The sequence below is a fragment of the Lutra lutra genome, chromosome X, assembly GCF_902655055.1.
Source record: "Lutra lutra chromosome X, mLutLut1.2, whole genome shotgun sequence".
Taxonomy (NCBI): domain Eukaryota; kingdom Metazoa; phylum Chordata; class Mammalia; order Carnivora; family Mustelidae; genus Lutra; species Lutra lutra.
Window position 1 is genome coordinate 44,387,337 of NC_062296.1, and position 22,851 is coordinate 44,410,187.

The window sequence follows — 22,851 nt, forward strand, 5'->3', positions numbered from 1 at the left end:
TTGACTTATCTTCACAGGTCCCTTGGGCTAGCTCCGGGTACTTGGGGATCCTATGACCAGGTTAAACTGATAACATGATCCTTATTTTCATAGCATGGCAGAAATCCTTCTCCGGGGGACCCTTCCTATCTTTGGTCAGCCCCGAATATACAATGCACAGACAGACTGATGAGATGAAAACTTAATGTTCAAACATTTCATTTTGGGGATATGTGTATTTCCACAGCAGCTTTGGGACTCAGGAGAAACCTCTTTGATTAATTACCTTATATGTTTTTGTTTACCACAAAATGCACAACCTGGACTTAATAGGCTTTTAGTGAAAAAGTCTCCTGATGTTGCCTGAAACCAAAAATAGTGACTTTTTACCAGGGGCCACTTTGATTAAGAGGAAACATCTGAAAGCTCAGGAACACATGCATTTCTGCCAGGTTCTGTTTTTGGAACTTTGAGGGCCTTGGAAAACCACAAAGGCCTTGGAATTTACGGGATCCATTGAGTTTAGACAAAGCACAATACCTGGAAAGATACAGGAAGTTTGGTGTGCTATGCTTTTCTGGGGACTAAGGTTTTTAAAATGTAAAATGTGTGGAAAATGTTAAGAGAGAGTGGTAACACCAGGTGATAAAAAACCTGCAAACTGTGTTCAAATAGCTCCCAGTAATGTTTGAAAGGGGTTTCACTGTATGTGGTTTCTTGAGGATCCATTTACACACATGGAAAAATCTCCCAGCCAGGAAATTCTGAATCTTGTTATCAGTTTTAATTTTACTATCAAGTCCTGTCACTTTTTTTTAAAGATCTTATTTATTTATCTGAGAGAGAGAGAGAGAGAGAGAGTAGGAGCATAAAGAGGGGGAATCGCAGAGGGAGAAGTAGATTCTCTGCTAAGCAGGGAGCAGGAAGGGAAGAAGTGGGGCTGGATCTCAGGACCCCAAGTTCATGACCTGAGCCAAAGGCAGATGCTTAACTGACTGAGTCACCAAGGCACCCCTCAAGTCCTGTTTCTTTGAATCCAATTTCAGGAGAGTTTTGAGAACTTCTTTTCCTATCCATTTTTTCTTTTCCTCTCTTCACTTCCAACTTATCCACGGATGCTTCTTGGACCCTTCTTTTTGGCATTCTCCAGCAGTCGTTACCTGTCTTGTCTAGACAGTTTACATCCAGGCTTCTTTTTCTCTCGCTCGGGTAAGCCAACAGAAAGAGAGCAAGGGGGTTTCCCTAAGCACAAATTCAAAGTTGAGAAGGATAAAGTGTGGATCTTGAAGGGAAAAGGAAGATAGATGGCACATCATCTTTGCACCACGGAATCTGGTGTTATATTTCCGTTTGTTTTCAGAACATCACCTGCAATCTGCAGGTTTACCCAAGGTTTATGTCAGGATTCCAGATTAACAAACCGAGACGGTTCAGAATTTTTTTCTGGATGTGCTTCCTTCCTGCTCTGTTTGTTTCCTTGGTGTCTTCTCAGAGCAAGGAAAGCTGGCAGTTGCACTTTGCTCCTGCTGCAACACTCTCTTTCCTTATGCTTGGTTTCTGTGCTGCTGTTTGATATCTACACCTGCAGTGCTTCTGGAGCAATGACAAGCAGGGCATGAGGCTGGAGCACAAAGAAAATAAAGCAGGAAATGAACAAGATAGCATAGCAGTGTGGTGAGGAAAATGAACCTCGACTCCTAAAGCATACAGATTGCTTTCCTTTTCCACCCAGATTGTTCTGGGGGTTTTGCCGCACCTGGTATCACGCCTTGTCTATAACAAGGGCTGGTACGTGTTTCTTGAATGAATGGATGAACGAAGTTGAAGAAAATCTCAGCATTTTTCCAACCAGAGTGAGCACTAAAGTTCCCTGTGAACAGCAATTTCTGGGGCTCCTGGGTGGCTCTGGCATTAAGCGTCTGCCTTTGGCTCTGGTCATGACCCCAGGTTCTGGGATCCAGCCCCACACTGGGCTCCCTGCTCAGGCGAGAGTTTGCTTTTCTCTCTCCCACTCCCCTTGCTTGTGTTCCCTCTCTCACTGTCTCTCTCTGTCAAATAAATAAAATCTTTTAAAAAACCCCAGCAATTTCTGACCTTTGATGTGCATTAGAATCACGTGGGAAGCTTGTTAAATGCAGTCTTTAGCTCCGTCCCTAGAGAATCTCCAGTTTTCATAGGTTCCCAAGGCGATTGTGATGCAGGGAGGAGATCCAGGAACCACTGAAGAATCATCCTTATATTCTCTAAATATAGTTACAATACTCTTTACTTTTACTTCTTCTCATTATTACTCTTAGATGGCATTCCTTGGGTATGTGGTGTCATCTATTAGGAAGATATGACCTGTTTCCTTTCAGATTATTCTAGCTTTTGGAAAGATTTCCAATATTTTAAAGGATAAATACGGGTCAGAATTTGAATAAGGTTTATTCATGAAGCATTTTGTGAGTAACTCTTATGTTCAGAGTCTTGCTCTGGGTGTTTTCAAACAAATCTATCCCTTTGTTGGCCACCAGCATGGTCATAGAAACATTTGAATTTACAATACCATTGCAAATGGGTACCCCTAATTTATTGTCCCACAAAAGTTGGTTTACAAGTTTTTCATCTCCCAAGAGGTATACAGGTAATAAAACAAGTGAAATCAGCATTTTTTTTTATGCCTAGGATAAATTGTTTTTTGTTTTGGGTGAGTAGCCATTTACCAGGCTGTTTCACAATTTGCAACATCTTGCTCATTGGGTCTTAAACTTTACCCAAATCCATTCATTAAGTCACTAAATGTCCTTACAAGACTAGAGTAAGTGGTACTTAGTTCATCACATGGACAAACTGATCTTTAAGTGGGTTAACTATTCTAGGGTTTGCAGGAGGGGAGTTAGATCTCTTACTTTCTTTTTTTTTTTTTTCAGAGAATACATAGCTATCACTTTGGGAGTCTTTTAAAAAAATTTTACTAAGTTTTTAATTTTAATTCCAGTATAATTAACATAGTGTTATATTAGTTTCAAGTGTACAATAAAGTGATTCAGCAATACTATACACTACTCAGTGCTCATCGCTAAGTGTACTCTTAATCCCTATCACCTATTTCACCCCCCCACCTCCCTTCTGGTAACTGTCAGATTGTTCTCTGTAGCTAAGAGTCTTTTTCTTGGGTCACTTCTCTCTCCCTCTCTTTCTTTGTTTTGTTTTTTAAAATTCCACATGTGAGTGAAATTGTATGGTGTTCATCTTTCTCTGACTGACCTGTTTCGCTTAGCATTATACTCTCTAGCTCCATCCATGTTGTTGAAGGTGGCAAGATTTCATTCCTTTCGTGGCTGAATAATGTTCCCTCATATACATATCACCTCTTCTTTTTTTTTTTTTTTCATTTTATTTTATTTTATTTCTTTTTAGTGTTCCAAAATTCATTGTTTACGCACCACACTATACCACCTCTTTTTTATCCATTCAACTACTGATGGATTGTTAGGCTGCTTCCAGAATTTGGTTATAATAAATAATGCTGCAATAAACATAGGGGTACGTATAGCCTTTCAAATTAGTGTTTTTGTATTTTGGGGGTAAATACGCAGGAATGGGATTACTGGATGGTAGGTTTGTTGTATTTTTAATTTTTAAAGGAAACTCCATGTTATTTTTCACAGTGGCTGCACCAGTTTGCATTCCTACCAGCAGTGCATGAGGGTTCCTTTTTCTCCATATCCTAAGCAACACTTGTTATTTCTTGTGTTTTTTATTTTAGCCAAGAATACCTGACTTTTTACACTCACACTACCAGTTCCAAGTAGCCAATCCTTCACTATTTTATTATGTCTCTCATTTCTACCTAAAAAACAAAATCTCTGAGATAGTTTGTAGTATTTGGATGCATATAAAATGGATGATCAAACTTTAAAAAAGCAGATCTAAACCAATTGGGTGAACATAAATAGTGATCCTTGACATTCAAATCACAGCAATTAATATTATATTTATTGTGAGGCTTTTGAGAAGCCAAGACAAAATGGTAAGTACACCAGAGTACATAGTTCTCATTTTTCAATAACGGAAGGATACACATTTGACAAAATTTCTTTTCCTGTTCCTGAAATCAAGGAGCAATTAACCTAGTGAACAGTGTCTGACTATAGTTTATGGAAGATAGAGAAACATTATTTAAATACAGATTTCCTGTATCAATCCTAGAAAAACACCACAGACATAATATTTAATTATAACTCAATGAAGACATTACCATATGGTGTAATGATCATATTAAACAATAACCATTTTTTGAGCTTTTGTATTTACCCAGTACTTCATGTGGGGTATCTCACTGAGTCCTCAAAATGGCCTTGCAAAGAAGGTTTTAGCAAATGCATTTTACACAAGGAACCTGAGGCTCAAAGACATTAGCTATCAGGCCCAAGGTCCAATCAATGAGGTGGCACAGTATGGATTGTCACTTGTCCTAATGACAGCACTCTTTCCACCATAGTCTGGAAATTCAGCATGCTGCAGGAATAGAGTTTTAAAGAACCTAAAGCAGTGGTTTACACCTGAGGATGATTTGGCAATATATGGAGACCCTTTTGGTCTGGGAGAAGCACTATTAGCATCTAATGGATAGAGGCCGGGGATGCTGCTGTACATTCTACAATGTGCAGGATGGTATCTGACAACAACAAATTATGCAGCCCAAAATGTCAATAGTGCCAAGGTTGAGAAACCTTGGTCTAAGGGATGGCAAATTGCATTGTCCTCATATTCCTCTTCAACATATGTCTCAAGCCTATTTTGGCAACTGCTGAAATGCACTCAATTCAGGGTTGATGTCTCTGGCTTAGAGCAACAATTTCGTGTTGTAGATTGAAGAAATTTTCATGTGCTCCAGGTACCAGAAATGCAGGTCAAAAAATTAATTTTGTTTTCAAAGTATACAAACCAGGTAGGTCATTTCCTTTCTTCTGAAATACAGGAGTCCATGTGGGCAGGACCAAATACTATTTTTTCTAAAAGACAAACTTTGAATCTGTTCAAGCTCTGGCGTTAGTATTTACAGGACACCACCACATCTGTGCCATAAAGCTAGAAATGGCTACACACTCTAAAGAGCCTGCATTTCCAATTGGTCTTCTTGACCATAAAAGAATTTTAATATGATTGGTTTTTTTAATAGAACTACATGCTGGGGGGCGCCTGGGTGGCTCAGTGGGTTAAGCCGCTGCCTTCGGCTCAGGTCATGATCTCAGGATCCTGGGATCGAGCCCTGCATCGGGCTCTCTGCTCAGCAGGGAGCCTGCTTCCTCCTCTCTCTCTGTCTGCCTCTCTGCCTGCTTGTGATCTCTCTCTGTCAGATAAATAAATAAAATCTTAAAAAAAAAAAAAAAAAGAACTACATGCTGGTGGGTCCACAGGGCTGAGGAGCTGCATGACATAATTTGGAGAAGCTGAGTGAGTTGGCTTATTGAATGATTTTAGTTTTAATACAGGTGATGCTCAGTGATCCTTTCTGAAAATAATTAGCAAACAGGTCAGTGCTTTACTCGCTCCTGCTCTTCATTTTCTTATAATTATGGCTTTCCAGTTAGTGCCCTTTTGATCCTTTCTTTTTCATATTCAGAGCAGTAAGCATTCTACATCTAGGTTGGTCATATATTAAAAATCTGCAGTGATTCCTTTTGACCAATGTGGTGAGTGACAGTGTATCTACTGTGTCCATGGCATAGTTCTTCATCATGTGTACTGAATGTTCTTACCGAAGCCTCAATGAGCGAGGCCTGTGGATGTACAAGGTTGAGCACATCAAACGAGTTTGCACTATTCTCTTCACAGGCTTCCTTTTCACAGGTATAGTAGGTCCGTTGGGACTTGTCCTAATTCACAAGCATGACACTCTCCGTTGTTGAGACAACACATTTTCTTGAGTCTGTCTTTGCTGCTTCCTCACTGATTGGGGAATGGATTCATCATTCACTAGGTATTTCAGATTCATAATTTATGGACTATGTTGCACATCTGTTGCATACTGTTGCACATCTATGGATTCTGTCAGGACATACAAAGTATTAGAAATAGCAAGTGGGGCCTCTATGGATGTACCTTAGGTATTAATCCTCTATTTTTTTTAAGGTTCTTGGATTGTATGTTTAGGGCATTGTATGGTGGATTGATTTAATAAATACAAGAAAAATTGACCCACAAACTCCTTAGCTGCAAGTTTTCATATTCTTAGCATAACTACACCCACAGTTTTATTAGAACTCACTCTCTGGTTCTCACTTTTGTCTTACTGTGCATGCATCGAGGCTTCTCTTCTCAGTTCCTTCCTCTTCCTGTTTTCTTTGAAACTGTCTCTCTGACTTTCTCAGTTAAAATTGATCTGAGTTCTCTGATCCTGATACTCCTTTTATTTTAATTGCATTACCTCAATTTCTGCCACTTCAATTGCAGGGGATTAGTAGACATCTTTGGAAAAGCAGTATACATAGTGGTTAAGGGTCCAGGCTCTGGAGCTAGGCTGCTTGGGTTTGGTCTTAGATCTGTTGCATTTTTATCAGCTGTATGAACTTGGGCGAGTTACATAACTTCCGTGTGCTTCTGTTTTTCTCATCTGTAAGTGGAAATATTTGTGGTACTTTTCTCTTACATAGTTGTGGTGATTAAAAAAAGTTAATTCATGTCAAGCACTTAGAATAATGCCTTATGTATAGTAATTGCTCAGTAAACATTAGCTATTATTTTACTTTAATTATAGAAGAAGAGGGAAGACCTTTTGAAATGGTGATATTCTTTGTAGGTGGTTGTTTCAGATTTTACCTTCTTCCACCGTGCCTGTAGTAATGTTGAAGATAATGGAATGAAAGTATTAGCTACATCAACATCCAATAGTGGGAACCTCTCTGCAGCATTAAGTTCCATTATCATTATTTTTTTTAGATTTATTTATTTATTTATTTACTTGAGAGAGAGGCAGAGGGAGAGGGAGAGAGAGAATTCCAAGCAAATTCCCCACTGAGCACGGAGCCTGATGTGATGCGGGGCTCGATTTCACAACCCATAAGATCATGACCTGAGCCAAAATCACAAGTTGGACAGTCAATCAACTGAACCACCCAGATGTCCCAAGTTCCATTATCTCTAAACAGAAATTCCTCTTCTTTCTACTCTTTTGGGCAATCTAGTCATGTTGGCCTCACCAGAGAGCTGACATCATCCTGGCTCTGAAAGATTTTAAAAATTAGATCACAGTTGTTAATTCTCATTCTTTCTTCAACCCAGCAGCTCTACCTTCAAGGACTTAGAGGGCAACAGCCTGAAGGACAGTGGTCATGAAGAGAGTGACCAGACTGACAGTGAGCATGATGTCCAGCGGAGCCTGTATTGTGATACTGCTGTCAACGACGTGCTGAACACCAGCGTGACCTCCATGGGATCTCAGATGCCTGACCATGGTAAGGGCTGGTTGGATGTAAGTCACAGCCATAGATCACAGAGAACCCAGAATGTTTGTAGGTATACTGTACTACTTTACTGTAATGAGTGTGTTGTCAAGGTGGGCACTGTGCTCATGCCTGAAGAGCATCTACAGAGTTGTGAGATGTCCTGACATCAGACCAGATTCTTCTTTATCCTCCCTGAGTGGATCCCCTAGGTTTGTATAATGTTCAGGCATTTTAAAAGCTGACTACATATACATATTGCATACATTCTCTTCGATAATAACTGCACTGAGCACATAGAAAATGAGCAGATGCCTTCTCACCAGGAGTAAATGCCTCTTTCTGCTTTAGTACATGAAATTTAACTGATCAGTCGAGTTGCACAGAACATAGCACTAATGAGACCAAAGGGGTGGGCTTTATTTCCGTATTAAGCTAGTTAACTTTACTCAGAGAGAGACTCTGTTCTCCGACCACAGATTGTATGCCCTTTACTGAAGAAAGTACCAAACTTCCAATTTTGTCTGTGGGGCTGCTATGCCAAATCCCTCTAGCTTCCATACACATGCCTGCCATTGATCATAGGAGAGACCGGTGTAAGAAAACATGACTGACTTCAAGCAACATTCTGGGCATATGAAAAACACCTCAGAACAAAGCTCAGGACTGGCTTTCTCATATATGAAGACAAGTCTGTTTTTGTGAATGCAGCCACACATGCTTTAGCAAGAGGAGCTATTTAAAACCATGCTGGGCATAAACCAGGGTATAAAAACATTAGCAGAGTTCTTCTAAGGCAGAGTGTTCAGATGGACTTGTGCACAAATGTCATTTTCAATGTTTTACTGATGCAAACATGCTGGGAAAACAGCCTGTCTTTTTCAATTAAGAACTATGAATTCAGCTTGGTGTTTAGGCTCAGTGAAGCTTCAGAATGCGTGGCTATGTCTTGAGAGAAGCTAGACGCAAGCTCAGCTGGAAGCCCCACTGCTAAAAGACTTAAAGAGGAGAAAACAAAATACGGTGATTATGTGCTGGTCTTCAGCTGTTTCATTTCACTGTAAACATCATTAAATGCTTTTGTTTTGGTCTTATAAATGAATCCAAAGGGGGAAAAATTGCACAATTCAAAAAAGGAAATGTTTTTCATGGAAAAAAAAGTTTGTCGCTGTAGATTCTGTTAAACGGCCTAAAATCCATCCCCTCCCCAGACAGCTCAAGTGTCAAAGTCTATAATATATAGAGGTCATTACTAATTATGCATTGCTTTCTTCCCTAATTGGCAAGTGGTGACATCCATGGAGATAACATACTTCCTGGGCAACCTTACTAAGACTAAAGATGAGAAAACTGAACATTTATATAACTGAAACAGAGACTGTTTAATTCTCAGAGGATTAGTAGTGGGTCACAGGGTACAGACCGGTATGTATCACTTACTAGCCTTGTATCTCAAAAAAGTGCTCTTTCATTTATATCAGAAAGGGTTTTAGTTAGATGCTTTTTAAAATGAAGTGAATCCAGGAAAGGAAATGGTCATAATTGATTCTCACTTTATGCCTGGCTAGAATAACTCTGTTTTAATTTTTGTCGCATTTTTCTAGAAAACAGTATCAGTGGACTATGCTTAATTTTTCTGAGGGAGTGTTTCTTACAAAATTAACAGATGCATAAAATTATCTCTATTTTGAAAATCCTGATATTCCCTATCAATCATGGGTCTCTATACATGCAAAGAAAAATGCTGTGCTAATATCCAAGTTAGAAAACACAGAAATCTACAGACATGAAATCCAAGGTAAGCCAATACAAGGGCACTTGGGTTTGAGATGCCCATCACAGCATCAATGAAACAAAGACGCCAGGGACTATTTTTTCCCCCCTCAAAGAATCTTTGAGACTTTCAGTGCAGGTCTGAGTTCAGAGAAGATTCCATTTTCCCTCATGATCTTTCCAAATTGGTAGTCCCCAGAAGATACAGTACCATATTGCCCTGGAATTAATATACCTAGAACTATTCTTGTTAGAATGGTTACGAGATCAGGTCTATGTGGTTAATTGGCTCAGTGATTGTCTTTCAACTACTCTGCCTCAGGATAAAATGAGAAGTACTATGTGAATCCTAGTTTGAGATAGTAAAATGCTATAAAATGTTAATTGTTGAAATTGTTGCTGTTGTTTGAGGTAGCAATAACTGAGGTGACACAATTTATGTGCCCAGCCTAGAGCTGATTTGGGATATAACAGTTAAATACTATTACGGAAACCTCACAAGTACTGGGAACTCATAAGGTAGAGCCTGAGATGTAAGCACGACAAAGGTTAATGACTCAACCAAACGAAAGTGAAAGAAAGCAAACTCAAGGATTGGCTTAAGATTTAGCCACTGCTGGAATGATGGAAAAAAATTAAGATATATATATGCAAACTGAATACTGAGAAAAAAATAAGAAATTGTTGCCAAAATGGAACAGCAAAAAGTGTCTGTGTGTACATGCATGTGTGTAATCATCACCTTCTATGTAGGAGAGTCTTGGAATAATGCCACACGTTTGCTTTAGAAAACTCTCATTATTATACAATCTACAATCTATATACATATATACATATACATTCTTACAAATGAACTGGCTGAGCTGAATTTCCTTGTTGCCAGGTGATTGAATTACACATTCATTTATCATTTGAGTGCCCTTGAATTAATATGTCTCAGCTTGTCCCCAGTAATTCAGCTCTTATTGTCATGGCTTCCCAGAAAAGAAGGTGATGGAGAATTCTTTATCCTGCACTTTCTACTTACATATAGCACTTTTTGGAATGTTATCTCTCTGTAGCTCTCAGAGTGCCTTGAGAACAAGGAAGTGTTGTCATTCAGCATATTTTATCACCTGATTTAATCTTGAGGTGATTTGGTGCTGAGCTTAAATCCTTTAACCAATGCCTTCTCTTCCTGAATTTGCCTTATTTGGTAAAATTACCAACTTCTGGCAAGGCCAAGAATTTTGCCTTATGCAACTGCAACAGACAGTCTCCAAGAAGAGTAACTGACCATTAGAGAGGTAGAGGTGCCAGAGATTCATGGGTTTGTTGCACAGTTAGGGATATCACTGAGTTTGAATCTCTTCCTCTCAGTTATTTCTGGGTTGAGTAGTGCTGGGGTTAATAGCTTCCTTCTCTTCCATGCTTCTTTGCATGACCATTTGTGATGACTTGGATATACCATTATGTTTACTTAAATATGTAGTCCTTTTGGGAATCATATCCTAGAACTATACATACTAGTCCTGAGCTCAACTAATTTGTTTCAAATCATACACGTTGTCTCTTACTTTATGATTTTAATTATTGATTATAAATCCATCAACTGAAAAGATGACTCTAATTGCACTAATGTGGATCTAGTTTGGAGTTCACGACAACACTGATTTGGTTTGTCTCCCATGCTAATTGATACCACATGGAAACAACATACAGAAACTCAAAATAACAGCTATTTGCTTTCGCATCCAAATGCATCCAAACACAATGTAATGATTGCTTTATTTCTGGAAATATAAATCCTTTTGGATTTTACTAAACTTGTTTATTTGGTAGTTTATCACCTGAATATCATTTAACACGTTTGTTGTGTAAAACATGGATTGAAAGAACTTGATCTGTGCCTAATACAACTGCTATTACAAGTTAACCATGAAAATGTTCTGTAGGTTTCACACTATGCATATTCTAGTTTCAATCACAGGTATATTAAGATGTTTACACTTCCAGCAGTCTGTCAGCAATGTGTAATTTTATTTCCTCTAGACTTTTAATGAAATTATGATTTAGTGACTGAACATCCTTTGCTTATCCTCTTACCTATCCCCCTGACTCACCTCTCATCTCACTAAATTTCCAAACACTCATTTCAATTAGTCTCTTGGCAAAACAGGGTGTTCTCAATGGAGAATATTCTGTGACATTGCAAAGCAGTGTGCTGCTGGTCTCCAGAAATGGTAGCAGGGACCAGATGTTCATAGAGTAATCGAAAATTCCATTTTATCAGAATAGCATTTGCTGTCAAAAACTTTTATCTTTACTTCAACAAAGAGGTTGATTAGATCCCCCTGGACCTGAATTAGCATCTTTGAAGCTAGATATACTGTTTTGCAATTCATGTGGTTCGTTATCCCCTGGTTGCTCACATAGAATCTTTTAAAAATGTCTTCAGCCTCATGCATATATATACACGGTGAAATGTTTAATTGCTTGAACAATGGAATGTATATGCGTATAGCGAATCTATATATGTGATGTTCAGCTGTTTTCATCTATCTCAGGTATACAGTATTCTAATGCCAGGTAGGAACAATCCATGAGTAGATATGTATCTTTCACCTGTTCATTCAAACAATAATTTTGAGTGCTCACTGTGTGCCTGTCTCTGGGAATTGAATGTGTCAGTTACTGTTATTATTGACTGTGAAAGTTCTCATCTCTTTAGCTTTGCTTATATCTGGGGTTTACTGAATTGACCAAGGTCAGCTCAATGATGAAATGAATAACTCTTTATGATTTTAGAAATCATTATAAGAATAGAGCCTGGTACTATTAAAAACCTTATTAATGTTGTGTCAACAAGGCGAAAGAAATAATAAAAGAAGACTTATAATCAAGATCTTATTTTTAATAAGAATATCATGAAAGACTCTTCCTTGATGCCCTAATTTGAACAATGTCACAGAGGTAATCATTTTGCTTTTAAACCTATCAGCTCTGAGGCCGAACTTCTTGCTTACTTTTAGTTAATTTCATTATAACATGATAGGTTTAATCTCTGACATGTCCAGTTACCTTGTTGGTTTAGAGGCACTCAGTGGTACTCAATGCTCGGTCTTCCTTTTCCTCTGATGTTGGAACTTTTATCCAGTCTCAGTCTCAGCAGTGGCTGGGCAGGTGGGAATAGAGGGACAGGTGGATGCTTTTGTTTATTTCAACTACATTGCTGCACCAGATAATTGGACTCCTTTCAAAGCGTTATTTACATTTTACTGCAAGACAGTTGCTGGAATAAAAAGTTGTCCTTAACTAATGGAAACATCCATGTTGTTAGCAGTTTGTTTGCTACCATTATTTTGGTATGGGCCTTTTGGTCAGAGAATTCTTTTAGGACAGTTGTCTTCATCTGCTTTGAAATAGGAACACCGTGCCCCCCACTTTTAAAAGAAAAATAAGATGTTTTCCTGATCCACTTGGAGCTTTTAGTTGTCTCATATTCAATGTCTATTTTAAAATTGATTATAATTACCTGTGGAAAGGGATTCATTATTCATCAAGAAAATAGATGTCAGGGGCTTTCTTGACTGGTTGACACTAAGAATTTCTGTATTTTTAAGCACTTAGAAAGCACTAGAGGATGGAAATTATATAAAGGGAGCACACTGGATAATTAAGAATTTTATTCTCTAGGAGTTTATGAACCAGTAGCACAAATAGTCTGGTATGGAATAGACCTCATAGGATCAGTGAAGAAATTAATCAAGATTATTTGAACTGGAAAGCAAAATACATTTCAAAGGACACTGATGTAATGGAATTCCTTTGGAGGAATAGTGGAAGGCAGGCCCTGATATAGTAAGCTAAATAAAATTAGGCTGTATTTGGGTGATTTGCTAGGTGAAGGTTTGCCAATTGCTTTATGATAAAGCAAGTTCCATAGGCCATGATAAGTAGGGACACTGTCAATAGGATAACAGATGAGAAGCAAATCAAGTTGTTTTATAGGGCTAGATCACATGGGTTGCTTTGCATACTCAAAAGTCCATTGAAATGTCAAGTTCCTCATCTTCTTTGGGTCTTTCTATTTAACGACATTTCTGTCCTATCATAAAGTGGTTAAGAATCAAAAACTCCATCAGGATGGGAAAACATAAATCTAAATTTGTCATTTACATATTTATGAAGTTGTTCTTTGTTTTCCCTTAACCCCTTTATTATGAAATAAATATGGGGAATTGAGTCCAGTCATAATTTAAAAAGCAATTTTAAGAATACCAAAATCATTTGTTATTCCTTTACTGTATGGGCAAAATACTCGTGAGATGGTTTTCCTCCTTTATGGATGCTTTTTGTCATCCAGAGTCATGTCTTAGCCTCAGGTATTTTTGGTCTCTGTCTTTACCAGATGGGTGATTGCCTGTTTACTTTGGGCCAAGGAAAGGCAATTTCACACATCTACTTTAGAATTGTGGCTTTTTGACAAGCAAGTCTTTTCAATTTCTTTTCCTCCATGGCTTATCCCCAGCAAATCCCCAAACGTGGAAAAATCAATGAGATCCAGACTGGAAAATGTTTGAGTTGGCCCTTAGAGCCATCATTAAAGTTGTTTTTTTAGAGACTTACACACAGCTCAAGGTAGGCAGACAAAGCCGATTCTTTTGCAACTGGGCAGAATGCAGTCCCATGAACCAATTATTCTGCCATGTAGGGAGAATACAAAGCAGTTCTCTATCGCTGGGCCAAAGAGATGATCAGTGAGATGTGAGTCTCTAGAATTGTTTTGGAGCAAACCCTTTGGGGTTGGACATTTGTGTGCAAGTGACAAAGCCAGGAGGATGTTGTGGGATTTTAGGTTTTATGGTGAACCTTGAACTTCTTCACTCGAAAATGTGCAGGTCTAAGAATTGTCATTGGAGGAATTTGCGAGATGGTGTGTCACAGAAATAATTTGAAAGGCATGGAGTCCAGAAGTGGCCAAAGGAGTTTATCAGAAAACAAGCTCTTTGTGGCTGAATTTATTCAAAGTTTTGTCTCATTGAGGTAGCCTCATGAGAGACATTTGTCTTGTGAGGAATCCTGGTAATCAGAAATAATAGTTCTACTTCATTATTCTTTGCAATAGTATAGACAACAAACTTGCAAGCTGTTAAATCTGAGATAATAGATACCATTTTATCATGTTAGTTCTTTTATTTACTTATTTTTATTTATTTGAGAGAGAGAGTGTGCATGTGTGTAGGGGGAGGGGCAGAGGAAGCGAGCAGAGAGAATTTCAAGCAGGCTTCCCACTGACCAGATAGCCAGATGCTGGCTTGATGCAGGGCTCCATGCAAGGCTTGATCTCACAACCCTGAGATCATAACCAGAACCAAAATCAAGAGTCAGTCGCTTAACCTACTAAGCAGGCTCAGGTGCCCCCTAAGTGAGTTCTTTTAAACCTTAGTAATAGCCACTTTAATGGCAAACGAGGCACTTCAGGTTCCTGTTTTAGTTTAACAAAAAGATTTTCAGTTTGGTGTAAGTTAGAACCTTAAACATACATTCATCTTCTCCTATCCCAGTTAGCTAAGGCTTAGGTTCTTTCTAATTCATGGTCTAGTACCTAGTGATGCAGGAGTGCCACTGTAACCTGCTTTAAATAAAAGCATAACTTGTTACCTTGCCCTTTTAAATAGATATCTGTAAACAAACACTGCTGTAATCACCTGGAGAAATTTGGTAGCCTTAGTTGATTCCAGCAAGGCAGCTTTCCAGCCATGAGTTTGCAAATTTAAAGCCAGTGCCAGAGATATGTTTTCCAATTTGGATGAGGCAGCTTTCTTCACTTCTAAGTTCATATAGTCTCTCCTTTCTATCCTTAGCTTGGAGAATAATAGATTTTTGACCACTTGCTTTCTTTCCTCCTCTTAAGAGTTTCCAACCTGTGTGAACAATAGGATATTCCCCCTTTTAATACATGGATAAGTGGGAAAAGAGGAATAGTATAGGTTCCAAGATATTTAGACTGGTCACACTGTTCCAAGGCATCACCATCTGCTGTTTTTAATCATTAAAGAGGCTGTCAGTTGTTCTGAGCATCCAAAAGAACGGTTTTGATTTTAATTTAATTTAAAAATCAGCTTATTGAAGAAGAAATGCCTCCAGCACGTAAGAGTCAGCTTGCCCACTGTTGATAAACCACAGCAAGTCAGATGCAGAAGTTGACCCACCATTCATATGCAAATGTTTACCATCTTAAACTTGGGGAACTATTATTTTTATCACTAGCTAGAAAATTTAGTCCTTTTATTATTTTTTTAGTTTTTATTTTAATTCCAGTTAGTTAACATATGCTACTATATTAAATTTCAGGTGTACAATATAGAGTTCAGCAGTTCCATACATGACCCTGTACTCATCAGGATGGAGCACTCCTTAATTCCCATCTCCTATTTAACCCATTCCCCCACCCACCTCCGCTCTCCTAACGATTAGATTGTTCTCTGTAATTATAATTCTGTCTCTTTCTTTGACTCTCTCCCATTATTTTCCTTTGTTTGTTTCTTAAATTCCACATATGAGTGAAATCATACAGTATTTGTCTTTCTCTGTCTGACTTCGCCTAGCCGAATACTCTCCTGATCCATCCATATGGCAAGATTTCATTCTTTTTTATGGTTGAATAATATTCCCATGTGTGTGTGTGTACTACCTCTTCTTTATCTATTCACCAATCAGTGGACACTTGGGCTGCTTCTGGATCTTAGCTAATGCTACTATAAACATAGGGATGCAGGTATCCTTTTGAATTAGAATTTTTGTATTCTTTGGGTAAATAGCCAATAGTGCAATTGCTGGAACATAAGGTGGTTTTGTTTTTAACTTTTTGAGGAACCTCCATACTGTTTTCCAGAGTGGCTGCACCAGTTTGCATTCCCACCAATAGTAGTGCAAGAGGGTCCCATTCTCTCCACCCTTGCCAACACTTGTTGTTTCTTGTGTTTTTTATTTTAGCCATTCTGACATGTGTGATGTGATATTGCATTTAGTTTTGATTTGCATTTCCCTGATGATAAGTGATGCTGAGCATCTTTTCATGTGTCTCTTGGCAACCTGGATGTTGTCTTTGGAGAACTGTCTGTTCATGTTTTCTGCCATTTTTAATTGGGTTGTTTTTGGGCTGTTGAGATTTTGTAAGCTTGAGAGACAGAGAGAGAGAGAGAGAGAGCAAGCAAATGGGCAGGGGCAGAGGAAGAGTGAGAGAGGATCTTAAGCAGACTTTGGCTGAATATGGAACCCAACATGGGGCTTGATCTCACCTTGACACCTGAGCAGAAGCCAAGAGTCTGATGCAGAACAAACTGCACCACCCAGGTGCCCCTCATATTTAGGTCTTTAATCCATTGTTTTTTAAATCCATTTTGAATTTATTTTTGTGTATGGTATAAGACAATGGTCCAGTTTTCCTAACACCATTTGTTGAGGAGACTGGCTTTTTCCCACTGGATATTCTTTCCTGCCTTTTTGAAGATCAACTGACCATATAATTGTGGCGTTATTTCTGGATTTTCTATTTTTTTAATTTAAATTCAATTAACCAACATATAGTATTCCTTAGTTTCAGATGTAGAGTTCAGTAATTCATCACTTGCATATAATACCCAGTGCTTATCACATCATGTGTCCTCCTTAATGCCCATCACTCAGTTACCCCATCCCTTCACCCACCTCCCCTCCAGCACCCCTCAGTTTGTTTCCTATAGTTAAGACTCTTCTGGATTTTCTGTTCTCTTCTATTGATCTATGTGTCTGTTTTTGTGCCAGTACCATACTGTTTTGATTACTGCAGCTTAGTAATAAAACTTATGGTCTGAAATTGTGATGTCTCCAGCCTTGTTCTTCATTTTCAAGATTGCTTTTGCTATGCAGGGTCTTTTGTGGTTCCACACAAATTTTGGGATTGTTTGTTCTAGTTCTGTGAAAAATGCTCTTGGTGTTTTTGGCAGGGATTACAGTAACCATGTAGATTGCTTTGGGCAGTATAGACATTTTAACAATATTTATTCTTCCAGTCCATGAGCATGGAATGTCTTTCCATATCTTTGTGTCTCCTTCAGTTTCTTTCATTAGTATTTTATAATTTTCAGAGTATAGGTCTTTCACCTCTTTGGTTAGGTTTATTCCTAGGTATCTTATTATTTTGGTGCAATTGTAAATGAGATTGTTTTAATTTCTCTTTCTGCTGCTTCATTATTGGTATATAGAAATGCTATAGATTTCTGTACATTGATTTTGTATCCCGTGATTTTGCTGAATTTGTTTATCAGTTCTAGGAGTTTTGGGTGGTCTTTTGGGTTTTCTATATATAGTAGCATGTCATCTGAAAATAGTGAAAATTTTACTTCTTCATTGCTGATTTAGGTGCCTTGTATTTTATTATTATTATTATTATTAGTTGTTGTTGTTGTCTGAGTGCTGTGGCATAGGACTTCCTTCCTTTTCTATTTTTTCGAATTTGGTTGAGAAGAATAGGTATTAACTCTTCTTTAAATGTTTGGTAGAATTCACCTGTGAAACCATCTGGTCCTGGACTTTTGTTTGTTGGAGATTTTTGATTACTGACTCAGTTTCTTTGCTGGTTATCTGTCTTTTCAATTTTTAAAATTTCCTCCTGTTTCAGTTTTGGTAGTTTATATCTTTCTAGGAATTTGTCCATTTCTTCTTGTTGTCCAATCTGCTGGCATGTTGATTATCATAATATTCTCTTATGATTGTATTTCTGTGGTGTTGGTTGTTAGTTCTCTCTCACTTGTGATTTTGTTTGAGTCCTTTTGCTTTTTTTCTGGATATAGGTTTATCAATTTTATTTATGTTTTTAAAGATCCATCTCCTGGTTTCACTGATCCATTCTATTGTTTGTTTAGATTCTTTTTTTAAAGATTTATTTATTTATTTTTGAGAGAGAGAGAGAGAGAGGATGGAGGAGCAGAGGGAAAGGGAGAGGGGAGAGAATCTCAAGCAGACTTCCTGCTGACCATGGAGCCCAATGCTAGGCTTGAGCTTATGACCCTGAGATCATGACCTGAGCTGAAATCAAAAGTTGGATGCTTAACCAACTGAGCCATACAGGCATCCCATGTCTTTATTTTTGTTTTGTTTTGTTTTTTAGATTCTATATCATTTATTTCTGCTCTAATCTTTATTATTTCTTTCCTTCTGCTTGTTTTAGGTTTTATTTGTTCTTCTTTTCCTAGGTACTTTAAGTGCAAGGTTAGGTTGTTTATTTGAAATTTTTCTTGAGTTAGGCCTGTATTGCTATAAACTTCCCCCTTAGAACGGTTTTTCTTAGAACTGCATCCCAGAGGTGTTGGACTATTGTGTTTTCATTTTTATTTGTTTCCATGAAATTTTTAATTTCTTCTTTGATTTCCTGTTTGACCCATTCATTTTTTAGTAGCATGTTTCTTGACCTCCATGTATTTGTGGTCTTTACAGATTTTTTTCTTGTGTTGACTTGTAGTTTCATAGCATCGTGGTCAGAAAGTATGTACTACAGTGATTTCAATTTTCTTGAATTTGTTGAGGTTTGTTTTGTGGGCTAATATGTAATCTTTTTTAAAGACTGTTCCATGTTCAGCGCACTTGAAATGATTGGGTATTCTGCTGTTTTAAGATGCAGTGTTCTGAATATATAAGTTAAAGGCATGCATTCCAGTGTGTCATTCAAAGCCATTGTTTCCTTTTGATGTTCTATTTAGATGATCAGTCCATTGATTTTAGTGGGGTGTTAAAGTCCCCTAGTATTATTGTGTTATTATCAGTTAGTTTTTTTTATGTTTGTTATTAACTGTTTTATGTATTTAGATGCTCTTACGTTGGGTGCATAAATATTTACAATTGTTATATCTCCCTGTTGGAATGTTCCCTTTGTTATTATGTTGTGTTCTTTGGCTCTTATTACAGTCTTTGTTTAAAGTCTATTTTGTTAGTTATAAATTTTGCTACTCCAGCTTTCTTTTCATGTGCATTTGCATGTTAAATGTTTCTCCATCCCATCACTTTTAATCTGCAGATGTCTTTAGATGTAAAATAGATCTCTTTCAAAGCATGAGAGACTGTGGACTCTGAGAAACATACTGAGGGTTTTAGAGGGGAGGGGCATAGGGGGATGGGTGAGCCTGTTGGTGGTATTATGGAGGGCATGTATTGCATGGAGCAATGGGTGTGGTACATAAACAATGAATCTTGGAACACTGAAAAAAAATTTTTTTTTCAGTAGTATTTATTGGAGTACTACTTGGGCATAAAAAAATAAAAAATAAAATGGGTCTCTTGTAGGCAGCATATAGAGAGTCTTTTTTTAAAATCCATTCTGACATCCTGTGTCTTTTTTTCTTTCTCCAGATTTTTATTTAAATTTGGTTAACATAGAATGTAGTATTAGTTTCAGATGCAGAATTTAGTGATTCATTAGTTATATACAATACCCTGTGTGCATCACAAGTGCCCTGCTTAATCCCCATCTATTTAACCCATCCCCATGCTCCCCTCCCCTCCAGTAACCCTCAGTTCATTCTCCATAGTTAAGAGTCTATTTCTTGGTTTGCCTCTCTCCCCTGCCCCCCATGTTCATTTGTTTTGTTTCTTAATTTCACATATGAGTGAAGTGATATGGTATCTGTCTTTCTCTGACTGGCTTGTTTTGCTAGCATAATACTTACTACCTCCATTTATGTTGTTGCAAATGGCAAGAGTTCATTCTTTTTTATGGGTGAGTAATATTCCATTGTCTTCTGATTGGAGCATTTAGTCCATTTACATCCAAAGTAATCATTGATATGTATTTATTGCTATTTTATTATTTGTTTTGTCATTGTTTCTGAAGATTTTCTCTGATTCTTTCATGTTTTGCTGATTTTCTTTAGTGATATATTTGGATTTTTTTTCTCTTTATTCTTTGCATGTTTATTACTGGTTTTGATATATGGCTACCATGAGGTATATAACCTCTTCTCATATAGCAATCTTTATTAACTTTATGGTCATTTGAGTTTGAACCCATTCTTTTCTCCTCCCCACATTTTAGGTGTATGTTCTTTCCATTCAACGTGTCCCTTTAAAAGGTTTCTTGCAGAGTTGGTTTAGTGGCCATGAACTCCTTTAGTTTTTGTGTCTGGGAAAGTATTTAATTCTCCTTCTTTTCTGAATGATAGCCTTGTTGGATAGGATATTTTTGGCTGAAGATTTTTCCCATTCAGCTCTTTGAATAAATCATGACAGTCCCTTCTGGCTTACAAAATTTCTATTGAAAAATCTCCTGCTAGCTTTATGGGTTATCCCTTTTAAGTTAGTGACTTTTTTTGTCTTGCTGCTTTTAGAATTTTTTCTTTATCACTCTATTTTGGAAATTTAATTATATTATGTCCTTGTGTCACTCTTATTGATTTTGATGGTTGTCCTCTGTGTTTCTTGAATCAGGATATCTGTTTCCTTCCCCAGATTAGGGAAGTTTTTGGTTATTTCTTCAAATAAAATTTCTGTCCCCCTTCCTCTCTCTTCTTCCTTTGGGACTTCTATAATATGAATGTTATTATAGTTGATGGAGTCCTAGATGTCTCTGTGTTCCTGTTTTGCATAATTCTTTTTCTTTTCTTTTGTTCAGTTTAATTACTTTCCATTACTCTGTCTTCTAGGTCACTAATTCATTCCTCTGCTTCTTCCATCCTGCTGGTCATTCCATCAAGTGTGTTTCTCCTTTCATTTATTATACCCTTTATCTCTACTATGTTATTTGTTATCTCTGTGTTAAGTGCTTTAATCATGTCTTCCAGTCTTCTGAAGTCCAGTGAATATCTTTATTGTCATTGATTTAAATTCTCTGTCGTAGATATTACTTATATCTGTTTCACATAGATCTCTGGCTGTGGCCTTGTCCTCTTCTTTCATTTGGGATAAATATCTCTGTCTCCTCATTTTCTCTGCCTCTCTCTATTTCTCTGTGTTAAGAAAGTCAGCTGGGTCTTCTCTTAAAAATAGTGATTTTATGAAGAAGAGGTCCTGGAATGCTTGCAGTGTGGTATCCGTTTTTCACCAGAACATGGTACTTCAGGAGAGTGTCTTATGTGTGTTGATTATGCCCTGCTGTTGTGTCTGAGTCACTTTTCATTTCCGTGCAGTTATCTGCACTGACTCTCTGTCTGTTGTGGTGTGGGCTTGCTCTCTGTGGTATTAGTGGGACCCAAGCAGGCCAGCTCTGATGGGGCATGCCTGCCAGGGAACTTGGGAGCAGGGTGGTGGTGTTAGAAAAATGTGCCCTGGGCCAGTAGTTCTATGCCAGATCCTCTGAAGTGTTCTGGTTGCTGGGGGCAACCAGCCAGGTGTATGAGGCTAGGTGCAACATGCAACACTGGCTGGGGGCATGCTGCTGGGCACAGTGTGGTGGTTTGTCCTGGTGCAGTGACTGGGGGGGGGGGGCTGTGGAGCATGGCTGCAGCTGTACACCTGGTGACTGTGCCCAAAGTGTGAAGCATGGGACGCTTGACTTGGAATGGTGCAAGACAGCACCTGTGGACACCTCACTGGGAGTGGCATGAGGCAGCTGCTGGGGATATGTGACTGGGTGAGATACACAGGGTGTCTTGGGTGCAGAGCTAAGTGTGACATTGTGGATGTGTATGGTATTTGGTGGCAGCTGTGCACCAGGCAGCTGGTGGGGTGCATGCTCAGCTTTCACAAAATTTGCCCTGAGCCCAGGGCTGAGGCCAGCAGGATTGGAGTGGGCAAGTCCTCAGGAGAACTTGTGCATGTGGCACACTGCTAGATGGATGGTTAGTTAGCAAGTGTCTGTGTAGTCCTGCCTCTGACATGTGTCTCTATGCTTATGCTCTGGGGTGGGGAGGAAAATGGCTCCTGCTAGCTCCCTTGTGTCCAAAGTCCTCCAAGATGTTAAGAAATCAGCATGAACAGATCTGTCTCTTGTTGCCCTGGTGTTGTGTAAACTGCAGTTTTTGTGTTGCCCCTCTATGCTGCTCAGGCTGCTCTTTCTTTAAGGGTGGTGAATGGCTATCACTGGTTCTCTGGGCTCCCCAGTGTTGAGTCGGCTGAGCTTTAAAGCTCCAGTTTAGAAGCCCCACTGGTTTTACAAGCTCATGTATTCCTATTCAGCCCCTCTGGTTTTTAAAGCTGTGTGTATGGGGATTAGTCTTTGTGAACTCCCTGTACAAGGGCCAGTTTCTAGGTTCTCTCTGAGCGTGCAGCTCTCCCCCTCCTGTGGGCAGCCTCTCTCTGTCTTTCTGTCCTTACTAACCTTCCAGATGCAGCTTCTTCTCTATATTTAGTTGTAGAGTTTGTTCTTCTGCCAGTATTCAGATTGTGTCCAGTTTATTGACTTGGATGTGGATGATATCTTGTTGAAAACATTGGATGGGGTGAGTTCAGTGTCCTCCTACTCCACCATTTTACCAAACTCTGAAAATTTAGTCCTTCTAATTCAAAGGGCCATTTTATTCCAGAGACATACTACATATGAATATCTGTTCCTTTTTTTTTCTGGAAGAAAAACAGATGCACCAAAGGTTTAAAGATTTTATTAATGTCAAAATGCAAATCAATGACTAAGTCAAGAGTAAATACCAAAGTGCAAATTCTTTTGCTTGACTCACTGACTATCAAACTGCACATTTTAGAAGTTGAGTGATTATCTGTG

The 22,851-nt window shown here is 38.4% G+C and overlaps 1 protein-coding gene across 4 annotated transcripts in view; it reads left to right on the top strand.

The window, feature by feature from the left end:
• PCDH19 (protocadherin 19) overlaps positions 1 to 22,851 on the top strand; it is a 126,450-nt gene that overhangs the window by 74,505 nt on the left and 29,094 nt on the right. For 3 of the 4 annotated variants that reach the window (XM_047716514.1, XM_047716516.1, XM_047716515.1), the window contains one exon: positions 7,249 to 7,421. In XM_047716514.1, the coding sequence (XP_047572470.1) occupies positions 7,249 to 7,421 (173 nt within the window). The remainder of the gene's footprint in view (positions 1 to 7,248; positions 7,422 to 22,851) is intronic. The other variant, XM_047716513.1, reaches the window with a different exon arrangement.